The sequence below is a fragment of the Carettochelys insculpta genome, chromosome 1 (genome assembly GCF_033958435.1).
Source record: "Carettochelys insculpta isolate YL-2023 chromosome 1, ASM3395843v1, whole genome shotgun sequence".
Lineage (NCBI taxonomy): Eukaryota > Metazoa > Chordata > Testudines > Carettochelyidae > Carettochelys > Carettochelys insculpta.
In genome coordinates this window covers 178,187,220-178,200,100 of record NC_134137.1, presented here as the reverse complement: position 1 = coordinate 178,200,100, position 12,881 = coordinate 178,187,220, and the positions used below count along the sequence as shown (strand labels likewise).

General features: G+C 39.7%; 1 protein-coding gene across 1 annotated transcript in view; it reads left to right on the top strand.

Moving 5' to 3' along the window:
- The window catches only part of DOP1B (DOP1 leucine zipper like protein B), a 102,089-nt gene that overhangs the window by 16,810 nt on the left and 72,398 nt on the right, over positions 1-12,881 (top strand). Inside the window, exons 2-5 of the mRNA XM_074983429.1 lie at positions 3,121-3,302; positions 3,392-3,562; positions 8,362-8,551; positions 11,383-11,481. Coding sequence (XP_074839530.1) covers positions 3,121-3,302; positions 3,392-3,562; positions 8,362-8,551; positions 11,383-11,481 — 642 coding nt within the window. The remainder of the gene's footprint in view (positions 1-3,120; positions 3,303-3,391; positions 3,563-8,361; positions 8,552-11,382; positions 11,482-12,881) is intronic.

Sequence of the window (12,881 nt, the reverse complement as noted above, 5' to 3'; positions counted from 1 at the left end):
GAAAAAGTGGTAGTGTATCTGGCTGAAGAAGCCATATTTGAAAGAGAGAGAGAGAAATCTGTGAATTGTCACCACATAGAAGTGCAGAAGGCTCTAGAGAGGCCATTGCACTGACATTTCCAACATGAGGTGAAGAGACCGTTAGAAGTAGTGGGTCCAGGCTCATTATGAATCCCCAAGCCTAAATAGAGAAGGAAGGGATCTCTGAGGGTGTTGGTACCTCGGGGCTGTTGGAAGGAGCCATTACCCCGTCAGAAGTAGTGGCTTGAGAAGAGAAGGAAAAGTTTAAGGCAGCATTAGAAGATGAAGTTGAGGAAAGAGTGAAGGGATTCCCCTGTCTCTTCTGGTAAAGAAGCTCTAGCCCTAGCAACTGCCTGTGTGCGAGAGGGAACGGAGAGAGAGAGATCGCAAGCTCCGTTTCTTCATAGGAAATCTTCCTCTGATCCACATGATTTGCAAAGGGAGAGTACTCTTGTTTCCCAGTCACAGTCTGCTTCTGTCCCAATGAGGGGTAAGCCCGCTCAAATAGTGAAGCCCCCCACAGGACAGGACATGGCGCTGTCTGCAGGCATGGTCCCCGCTACCCAGCCACCATGTGGTGGGGAAGAAGGGTCTAGCCTGCCAGCCACTTGGCACCTGGAGCAGGGGCTGTCCCATAAAATGTGAAGCACAGAAAATAAGTTTCTCGGCCTCTCCTGCTTAAGTCTTGTGCAGGGAAGAAGCCCTCTCAAACACTGAACCCTGCACAGGACAGGGCATGGTCTGCACTGCCCGGCAGCCATGTATGTGGATGTGGTGGGGGAGGTTCTTTTTTTTTTTTTTTAAACCCAACTCTCCTGAGTGTCCCTGGTGTTTACTCAGCACAGATTCATCCACTTACACAGAAATGAAATCCTGGATCTCATGACGGCCCCATGCTGGGGCTCTTTTGCAACCCTGAGAAATCATGGCTAGAAGGGATTGCCATGCTGGCCAGAAAGAAAATGAATTCAAATTGCCGGGCTTCCTGTTACATACTTCCTGAACACCTGGAGATCAGTGACAGTGAAAGCTGCCAGAATAGACACATTCAGGTCATTGTGGGATACCTCTGGTGGCCAATAAAATCAACTTTGAAGTAATGCTATTTCCACACAAGCATTATTTCAACCTTTTAAAATCAAACTTGGTGGTATACTTCCTGAGTGGGGTGAGGAGGTTGACCTTAGCACCTCTTAAAATCCCCCTAATGTTGTTTGCAGTGAAGGCAGTCACATCATAAAATCAAGCTAAGTGCCTTAAAATTGACTTTATGCTCTAGTGTAGATGTAGCCTTAGAAGGAAAAGTCAAACACAATTATAAAATAGCAAATAACTGGTGAGGTGGTAGTACTGTTGTAAAGGATCTGGAAGTTTATTGTAAATTACAAATTGTATGAATCAATGTGACTCTGTTGTAGAAGCATATCCTATGTAAGACATTGGGGACAGGGGGTAGCTGTCCCACTGAACTCTGTACTGGTAATGCCTCAACTGGAGTTCTGTGTCCACTTAAGGGCGCCACACTTTAGGAAGCGTTTCCTGCAAACTTGAGTTCTTGGGCAGCTGTCCAGGAGAGATTCAGGTGCCACCCAGCTGATAGCAGAGCGCCCAAAGCCAGCAGCATGTTTTCTATTGGTGGTGCATGCCTTGGTGCACATAACAAAATTTATTCCGCTCATGAATGGAAAAAGTTTAGAGGGAACACTGGATGAGAGTCCAGAGAAGAGTAACAAAAATTACAAAAGGTTTAGAAAACCTGACCTGTGTGGGGGAAGACCTCTCACAGGTGCTCTGTGATTGAGGAACAGCAGCATAATACGTGGATTTAGGAGAATGTAGACAAGCAGGTCAACTTCGTCCAAATTTCAAAAGACACCAGACCATTAGAGACTTGTTGTTGGACAAGGGAAATAGTTACACATGCTTTCTCCACCAAACTTTTGTTCATGCCAAGAGTATTTTTCCTTTTGTTATTTTCAGGACTTTTTAAGTGTTTTCTTCGGCTTGGGGAATATTACCTGCAGTCTTCACAAAGTAAATTTTATGGAAAAGACACAAACTATATAAGATTACTTTATTTTTGTAATACATCAAGTTGCTTCATGATTTTATTAGATAGTGAATAGTTTCATTCAATAAAGTCAATAAATAACTTGTAATTAAATGATAGATTACTATGGCATTTGTCTTGTTTTGAGTAAGTTAAAGCAAGTATTTACAGCCTACATATTTTCTTTATTTTGATTAGTTAGAACTTTAAAGTATTCTAGTGTATATTTAGTGGGTGTGAAGCATTGTGTTTAGATTGTGAAAGTGTACCAAGCAAAGTCCAACATTCAGGCAATCCTTGTTGCTTGCAGCTGTAGTCATTAATGAAAATCTTAAAATTTAAAGGGGAGCGCCATACTTGTTTGGCCTTAATTTTGCAAAATTTTAGTATGTCTCGAATAGACAAGATAATACTTGCATTTAGATTTGCAACACGTCCTCTACCTAACAGATGTATTTTGTGTGTGTATTTTTTCCCAGCTAAATTGTGTTTAAGTGATTGTTGGTTTTACAGTTGGTTATAACATACCAGTCCTCGTTTTCCCCTTACATGAAGCTACTATGAAAATATTCACTTCTACTGTAGTTTCAGTAAGGCCAAGAGATAGTTATGATTATTGTAGTTGTGTTCTTTAAACGTGGCTGATTTTGTTGCTTAAAAAGTGTAGCAGTCTTTGAAGGTGAAATGAAAGGATAAGAGCTTACAGGTTGTGTGCAAAAAATAAAGATTTTGTTACTACTGGACTCTTCTCTCCTTTTCCAGAGCCTAAATACTGAGAGAAATTCCTCCTTCCATTCAATCCCACTGACATTTATCTCAATCTCTTTACTTCTGTCTTCCATCCTCCAGCAAAGTTCTCCAAGCCTAGTTAATGAAGGATGCATTTGTGGATGAAAACTCTTGAATGCCTTATTTAATTCTACTAAGTAACTTTTCTATCACAACCTTATTTCAGTCAAAATGTTGACTGATGAATGTTGGATATTGAACACTTACAATAACTTTTTGTTTCTTCTTTCCTTCTCCCCCCCTCACTACTGTTTGCACAGGCTCTTCAAAGTAACCTGAAGTACTCCCTCTTGCCAAGACGTCTGATAATCAGTAAGAGATTATCTCAGTGTTTACATCCAGCTTTACCTAGTGGAGTGCATTTAAAAGCATTAGAGACCTATGAAATCATCTTTAAAATTATTGGGACGAAATGGCTTGCCAAAGACTTATTCCTCTACAGGTTAGTCGCTCTTTGAAAATTCAGACTTAACATTTCTTAATCGATTATTATTTTAAATAACTGATTTTGTCTTTTCTTTTCTTTTTAAGCTCTGGCTTGTTTCCCTTACTGGCCAATGCAGCAATGTCAGTGAGGCCTATTCTCCTTGGTCTGTATGAGAAATATTTTCTTCCACTGCAGAAGTCCCTCTTACCAAGTCTTCAAGCCTTTATAATTGGATTGCTGCCTGGATTGGAGGAGGGGTCAGAAATTTATGACAGGTGGAATTTCTTATATTAGTTCAGTAACATAAAATGCAGTACTCAATCACTTCCCTATTCATTGTTGTTTTTTGGCGGGGAGGCAGAAAAAAACCTGTGTCTAAAAATCCTCATCCAGAGGAAGGGTGTCTGATGCAGGGTTTTTAAGGTATACGATGGGAAGTGGAGAAATACAGAAGTTGGAAGGGAATGAAGCAAAGACAGGTACATGAAATGCATGAGGAAATGGGAGAGGTACAAGGGAGACAAAGAAATAAAAGGCTAAAAAGAAACTGAGAAGTTGAACTCGGGGGAAAAGTTGCATCAAGTAAAATTATTGAATAGTTCCCTATATTTAGAAAGAAAACAGCACTCCTTTCAAAATTACTGAATACTTGTTTTTACTATTCAAATCTGTAATGGAGCACTGAGGAAATCTTTTGATAGACTAAACTAAGTCTGTGTTCCTTGCACTCTTTAATTTTTATAAAGGGGAGTTCTTGTGTTCTGTACATACTTATATTGCAAACATATAATGGATGCATTAGTAAAACATATCTGTTCTAACACACACTATCAAAAATACCTTTGTCACCCAAAGCCTCTTACTGCATTATTGGAAAAAGTTGTTCTGGACCACACCAGCTGGTCTTCAAAGTTCAACACACCTTGTAGCAATTTGTGCAGGATACCTAGTAGGTCCTGATGCAGTACACTTAGTCATTAGGCTTTTGGTTATGTAACGATTGTACTTCTGTCAAGTAATAGCTGTAATAAAACTATTTTGCAACAACCTACTGCAGGAATTGCACCACTAGGTAACTTTCATTATATTTCACTGACTACCCCCTCTGTATCAGAGGGGTAGCTGTGTTAGTCTGGATCTGTAACAGCAACGAAGGGTCCTGTGGCACCTTATAGACTAACAGAAAAGTTTTGAGCATGAGCTTTCGTGAGCAAAGACTCACTTCATCAGATGCTGGTCATGGAAATTTGCAGGGTCAGGTATAAGCCTCCTCCTTCCTGACTAAGCTAACCTGTTATCCCCAGCCTTGCTCTGGCTTATTTATACCTGGCCCTGTAGATTTCCATGACCAGCATCTCATGAAGTGAGTCTTTGCTCACGAAAGCTCATGCTCAAAACTTTTCTGTTAGTCTATAAGGTGCCACAGGACCCTTTGTTGCTGTTACAGATCCAGACTAACACGGCTACCCCTCCGATATCTGTGTAGACAGTGACTAATATGTTTCTCCTATGCCATAAATGTGCTTTCCAGCTTGATGCATTCTGTTCTCTTGCCAAGTAACTGTGGAATTGAGTTTAGTTGTAATTCTGTTTTGACAAAAGATGTTGTTCGTTTGTAAAACTGTCTCAAGTCTTGAAATCTTAGACAAAGCTTTATGTTGAAGGTGAGCATTGATTTGTTATGAGCAAACAAGATTAAACTGCATTTGTTAGTGACTGGTACATAGCCTTTAGTTGATGAATTACAGGCTGTTAAATGTAGAAGAGGCAACATACTTATCCCACTGCTGCATGAAAGAGTGAGTATAAGGTGTGTAGGGGGAGTAGGTTGGTTTGATTTTGTACAGTAAAGTATTGATGCAGTTTCTTTATTCAGACCCCAATACAACTTTTGAAACAAAGTTGTCTTCTCATCTGACCTCACCAGAGTCTTTCAAAGATTTTATTTATTTGAAACTGACAAAGAGGGAAGTAAGAGTTAGAATTTTCAGGTAATTCTCTTTATCCCCAAAGTCCCTTGCCAATTTTTGTGCTTTTATAATCATGTTTTCCTTTTAAAAATTGTCTCCTTCTCACTTTTTTAGCTGTGTGTGTGTGTGTGTGTGTTGTGGAAATGGAATAGCTAATCGTGGTGAAGTCTCTTGTAATGAAACACTAACTTTACAAGATGGTGCAAAAAGCACAGACTAAGCAGAATGGGATTTTAGTTTATAAGTTTTACTCTTCTTGCTTGTGTAAGAATCCAGGTAAGCTGCGTAAACTTTACTTCAGCTGTATTTGAAGTATGTCCACAGTGAGCAGGATCTATACAGGGTTAGCTATTTTTGGAGTGAAAATTGTGTGGTCATTAAAGTAAGTGGTAAGTGAGGGAATGGTCCTGCTTTTGTGGAGAACTTTCCTGGCTTCTACACTACCCAGGTTAAATGGGCTCGTCAGTGAAAGGATCTGAGTCCTCACTCCCACTTACTTTACCCGTAGCCCTCCCCTTCCACTCTCCTGTGTGGCATAGCCCTCATAACCCTAGCAAAGCTGAGTCTCGGATTCCTGAGAAGCTTGACCCTTAACCTTGTCGTAGTCGCTTAGGGTAGGGGCTAGGGTGTGCCCACTGTCAGGTGCCCTCTCCTGACTGGATGCTTCCCTGTCCACTTATCATTGCATAGACTTCGAAGCAATGCAAGTTATTAAACAGCAGTCAATCATTTCTGCTGCGTTGTTTTGTTGGAGTACAGACTAACACGACTACCTCTGTTACTGTTCATCCTTTTTTATCAGTTAGGAGATACTGAAGTGCTGGCCTTCTTAGCTTATTTTGCAAGGATCAGTTTAAGCACGTCAAACAGCTCAACCTAATAGTCTGCTCCCAGCATGGATCTCCTCCCTGGATTGCTTATGTGGCTCTCTCTGGACATCCCTTCCCCCCCACAGACTTTTTGACTTCTTCATTAGCTTGCCTGTCCTGTCAGTCAGCCTGTCCGTGTACACTGGCCTATCCCCATCATTGCCAGGGACTGTCAGTCTCAGGGTCCTGATTTCTCATCAACCCTTTTCCATTCCTTTTCCTAGTGGGGTCTAACCAACCAGTGCCCCACGCTGAGTTTTAGTACTGGGCCAGCATTCCCCTTATGTAAATAAGCTAACTGAATGTACACTGGAATCTGCTTTTTTTTCTTTTTTTTTTTTTTAAAAAAAAGGCTTCTCTTTTACATGGCTGCTTTTAGAATAGAAACAAGCTGTACATTTTATATGCAATGTTATTGCAGACAATTGGAATGAGAGATGGAGGAGACTTAACAGAGTGCAGGTCATCTGCACCTTGTAGTCCCCGCCCGACCCCCGTGGTTCTGGAGGGAGTCCCCTTAGACTTTTGGCTTCCCAGCCATTACCTCTAAGACACGCACATCTTTACTTTCTGACTAGGGTAGTTCCACACTTTACAGTCCCCTAACAATACTGTGAAATCTTCCACAAAAGACAGGCTGCCTAAGGAGCCTTGATTCGCTTTGTCTTCAGAGACAATGCACAGTGTACTTGCCACTGGGTGAATGGTTCCATAAAGGCTCTTTCTAATCAAGCAAGTTTTAATCATAAGGTAGAAGCACTGCAGAGGAAATTAATTTTAAAATAATAAAAAAAAACCCTACGTGAATGCTAATAAGCTAACCAGAGATCCATTATCTCACCTCCAACCAGCACAGCGGACTTCAATGTGGCTTCAAGGTCACAACTTCATTTTGCCCAGAACAGGAACCTTTTGAGTTAAGAACCACTTTTATCCCATTGCATGCTGATTAGTAACAGAGAGAAAGCCGTGCTAGTCTATATACTATCAAAACAAAAAAGCAGTCCAGTAGCACTTCAGAGACTAACAAAATAATTTATTGGGTGAGCTTTCGTGGGACAGACTCACTTCTTCAGACCACTGATATGGCTATGGTTGGAAGAAGTGCGTCTGTCCCACAAAAGCTCACCTAATAAATTATTTTGTTAGTCTTTGAAGTTCCACTTGACTGTTTTTTTTGTCTTTTATCCCATTTACTTCTTTAAAGAGATCATGAATAGATAGTGGATTTTTGGTCAAGGCAAAGCTTCAAAAAGATGAACTCAGAGGAACTTGCATTCACCTTACCTCAGATATTTGTGAGTGACGCATCTTGAAGCTTACTTTCCCAAAAGTTAAAGTTCCTGCTACTCCTCAGAGCAAGAGAAATGGCATATAATTCCGGACTAACATATAAACAATTGCATTTTTAATATAATGGTCCATGATGGCATTAAGCTTAATTCAGTGAGAGTTAATTTAATTCAATAAAGGTTATCTTTTTACTCTGTACGGTTTGTACATGATGTTGTCCTATCTGTCACAAGGTTTTCACTTGCTACTTTTTCTCCTCAGGCAAGGGAATGTGATAATCCTGCCCTCTTCTGGGCTAAATGCTGCATGATTATCACTAATATTTTAGATGTTTAAAATTTTAAATTTAGCTAGAATAGATAATGAACCTATCAGCTAACGTATACAAAATATGTCTTCATAACTGATGAAAAGTGAGTTGCAGAGATGAGCGACCCAGCAATCACTGGAAATATAGGCATGCTTTACTGAAACAAAGTGACTTAACAAACGGCAAAAAATCATCATTCTCATTGTTCTGTGCAAATCTTTACATAGTGCACATGAGATTCAGTCCAACTAGTTCAGGAATTAGCAGTGAGGAACTACTGCATTATTTACTGTCAAGTTACTGTTGGTGAGGCATTTATGCAAAATGGGTAGCTGCTAGATCAGTTACCAAATTGGGCAGACAAACATTGCTCCATTGCGTGTGCACATGGTAAAAGACTTGTTATAGCACTTTTCATAATGGCAAAATCATCTCTGAACAGGGACATCAAACATGCAAATAAAGGGAGGGTATTGAAAATGCACATTAAAAAAGCTGCAGCGTGTTTAACAAACTGAAGGTTATTGCTCTTGAATTCTGTGACAGTGTTTGATGGGCTTAACATATGTTACGTGGAAAGGTAAATATGTTGGGTTTTGTTTTGTTTTTGTTGTTGTTTATTTAACACACAGAACAGATGCTTTGCTTGTGAAGCTGTCTCTACTAACAGGCCAAGAGGTGTTCTACAGTGCTCTCTGGGGGAGCGTTCTGGTCAGCCCTTCCATAAGACTGCCTGCTTCTCTACTTGTTGTGGGTCACATCAACAGAGAGTTGCCTGGAAAACAGCAGAAGTACATGTTGGGAACTGATTATAAGCTCACAGTAAGTTTGTTATGATGCTGGTGGGATGTTTTCAATTACCATAATGCTGACACAAACTGGGAAGTGGTATCCTTCTCGATACAAATTAAAGTTCTGAGCTCTTTAAAGTGAATCAGTAAAAGAATGAACGATCTCTGCTTCAACATTTGGTCAATCAGAGTAGCATATGGAGAATCTCAACTGAAAAAAATAATGAAAAGCAACTCATGCAAACTTTGACCTATATGTAGAATGGCAAGTCGGTCCTTTAAAACCCTGGTCAGTGACACACACAAAGAATGGATTGTGTTGCCTTGTTGTATTATAACTGATTTAAATCTGGTGTTTAACTGTATTGCAGTAGTGTTTAAAGTTAACAGTCAGAGTTGAGGCCCTATTTTGTTATGCCTCATATACGAACAGTTCAAAGTCAGTATCCATTTTATACGCTATAATAAAGGGGGTGAGATCCAATGCATTCTTACACTTAGGGTGCATCTACACTAGGAACTAATTTTGAAGTTAGGCACTACTTCGAAGTAGCCAGTAGAGAATCTACACACATTTTACCCTCACATCAAAGTTAACTTCGAAGTCAGAGGGGGCCCAATTTTGAATTCCTTACTCCATTCCCAGGAATGGAGTAGTGCTCTACTTCAAAGTTTAACCTCGAAGTAGGGTATGTGTAAATGTTCAACTTTGAAGTTATACTTTGAAGCAACTTCGAAGTTATATTTGTAGTGTAGACACAGTCTTAGTGAAAAGAATATCCTCTGCAACCACTAGTTTTAGTTGCCTGCCTACTGCATTTGTCAAGAAGTGCTTGGATGAAGAAGAGTCTCACATTTTTCTTGGCTCCGAAAAGTAGGACAAAAATTTGAAAATTAGGAAATTAGTGGCGAACCAGTGCATGGGAGTGTGAACTGCCTCAATCATTTTTTAACCAGACTCCTTTACAACGTTGCCATTTCTTCACTCACCTTGGGCTGATATTCTTTGGTTATAGGACTGTTAAGCACAGCATTAAGGATTTGACTTCATCTAAATTTGAAAAGACAAGACTTGAAAAATAACTGACATTCCCCTCTCTGCTTACCATTTTTTCCTTTAGTAATAGAGTGTCAAACACTGTCATACATCTGGTCTAACATTTTTAATTTTTTTTAAAACATTAATACTGTGTACCTTTTTACATTATTTAAAGTAACATGTAATTAAACCAAAGTAGCAGTAAAGCCATTGGAGAACTCCAGTATCTGTTTCTTTCTTGAAAATGAAAAGTGTTTCATTGGTTTTAAATTACATATCATTTTATCAGAAATGTTGGAATAGCTGTACATATTTTTTTTAATACCTGAATCTTGAATCTTCACATCCTATCTGCTGATCAACGTTATCAATGGCAGGTAGCAGATATTTTAAATTGTGGTTTACCGCAGTATATAGAAATTATAATCATGATACATAAAACTGAATGCATTTGTATGTTTGTCTCTTCATGGAAAGAAAGTACTCTTAAATACGCTGATATCCATGTATTCCAAGTGTCACCGTGTCTTGGTGAGTCACAGCTGAAGATGCAAGAGGCCGGACAAACTGCTGAGAAATTATCTAATAATCATACTGTTACCCGTCCTTTAGTTTATGATATTTAAAGGTTTATTTATGAGAGAAAAGAAAGAGGAGAGATATTTAAAAGAATCAATACATACATGAATTACAAAGTTCTTGGATCATGTCTGAAGCAGTGATGGAATGGGTTGGTGGTTTATAATGTCTCTGGTAACATCCAAAAAATTGAAGTGTCTGCTTGAGTAGAATGCTCCTTTTAGTGTAAGCCCATAGTCCAGGGATCAGAGCTGGAAGCAGGCAAATAGAAGTGCTTTCAGAGCCTTTTATATTCTCTCCAGTGTGGAGGGAAAACACTGGTTTATGCTATTATTGCGCTGTGGACCTTACAGTGGCACAGCTTGTAGAAGTACAGCTGTGCTGTTGCAAAGTTTCCCATGTAGCAGCACTTTACCAAAAAGAGCAATTATGCTCTCCTGCCAGCATAATTAATCCACCTCTGCTCCTGACATGGTGCTGTTCACACCAGCACTTTCCCAGTGAAGTTTGCGTGTGTTGGGTGGGGATGGTTTCTTTTCATACCCCTGAGTGATAAAAGTTTTACCACCAAAAGTGGTAGTGTAGACCAGTGTTTCTTAAACTGTTCCTTGGAATGCTGGTGTGCCACGATCAACTTGCAGGTGTGCCATGAGCTTTTGGAAAAACACATTGATATTTCCTGATAGAGAAAGTCAAGTCACATGAGCAAGTCACATGCTGTTGCATGCAGAGATGGGTCATACAAGGAGCCATTACTCATACTGTGGCTCAAACGTCCTCCAGAAGGCCCATCGGGCTGGCATAAACTTCTTCCATGGCTCATTGGGTGCGCTGATGGGCCATCAACTTGATTAATCCATTCACTCTGTGCTAGCTAGACTAGATGTAAATTAACTTTGTTATCATAGGGACAAACAGACTTGAAATACAAATACATAGTTGATACTCATAACTTCAGATACAAAAATGATGTGTGCATAAAAATAGGATAATTGTATTCAGGAGATCACAACTTTTCCATTGACCCCCTGCATTGTGCTTTGTACAAGATTTGTTGCCGTTGTAGAACAGTGGAAGCAAAAATGATAAACAGGGTTACATTTTAATCCTGTAATGGTTCATCAGGTAAAGGTACTGATGATAAAATAATTTACAATATTTAATAGCTGTCCACAATATTTATATCTTAGGGAATGTTATAAACCTAAGTAAAATGGCTTTTATATTTCTTTCTCACACTACAGGTAAAATCCTTGTGTGTGTCAGTACTGGATTCAAATGTTCTTGTGCAAAGAAACACTTTGGAAGTGCTTCTCTTCTTTTTCCCATTTTATACATGTCTGGTAAGAGTCATGAATGTTATGACTACATTTTATTGGATGAAAGATAAGACTTTACTGAGGGAAGAGTCTTATATGAACCTGAATAATCTAGATAGTCCTGTAAATCCATACCAGTTATTTTCTGTTTCTAAGGATATGTCTGTAGTGATGGAAGAAAACCCAAACGCCCTTCAGATGCAAACTCAGTGCTTTGCAGATTGGAGCTCATGAGACTGTACACTGTAGCTCTTAAAAACAGCTACATAGGGTTGGTCTACACTAGATGTTACAGTGGACTGCAGAGACACAATTCTAGCTATAGCAATTGCATAGCTAGAATCAACGTATCTGCAGTCAACTGTAAGGTCTGTCCTCACTGAGGTATCTCCTGTCAACCTCCCTTACTCTTCACAAGAGGAGTACAGGGGGGGTCGACTGCCAACTCCAGAGAGATCGATTTCGTGCATCTTTATGAGATACATGAAATCGAATTCCAGAAGATTGACCCTGACCAGAACGATTTTTGTTTGCAGCTAGTGTAGACAAGTCCATAGACATTCCAGGTTGGGCTGGACTTTGGGCTCTGAATCCTGGGGTGGGAAATGAGTTTCAGACCCTGAGCTACAGCCCAGTGTGGAACATCTGTGTGGTTTATTTTTGGTGTCATAGCATGAGGTCTGCAAACACAAATATGTAGACCTGGACTCTTAGACTTGCTGCTGCAGGGTTGCGGGGTGGGGGTGTTTTTAATTCCTTTCCTTCCCTATCCCATGCAGACGTACCCTGATGGTCTAATTCTGCACCATTTGCAATACATAGTTAGGCCATCAGCAGGGTCAGATGTCCACTTTGTTTCCCCAAAAGTCCCACGTATTGATTAACATCCCTTAGGTCTGAAACACCAGTGGTGTTTTTAAACATACTCTTAGAGGCTGCTAATGTAAAATGTGAAGTGCTCAGACCTCAGCAGCTGTGTAGGAGGGTGGGGGGAACCCTAACTGTACTTTTATTTTTCCCCAGCTCAGAGTTCTTAAGTGATTGGAGGTGTCTGGAGTAAATTAAAATGTTTACACACTACCTATAAAATCAAATACTCTGTGTCTCATTAAACAGAATTTCTCCCTATTACTTTTTGCTAGTTTGTCTTTTAGCATCAGCCTAGCTGTCAAGATGTCCGCTAACTAAATTGGTTAGTAAGTAACAAAATTATGTGGTTATGCAATAAAAATAAGAAAATGATCACACAGTTTTGAAGGAAGACTTCAATGGATCAGTTTCTTCTGAGAGTTTAAATTGCAGGTTAATTAGTTGTTTGTCTTTAGGTCTCTTTTATAAGGTTACGTGTATTAACAAAGCTTTACCACTGCTATATCTGTTAATGGTACCCGTTAGAAATCAATTGTTGTTTTTACAGTTCACCT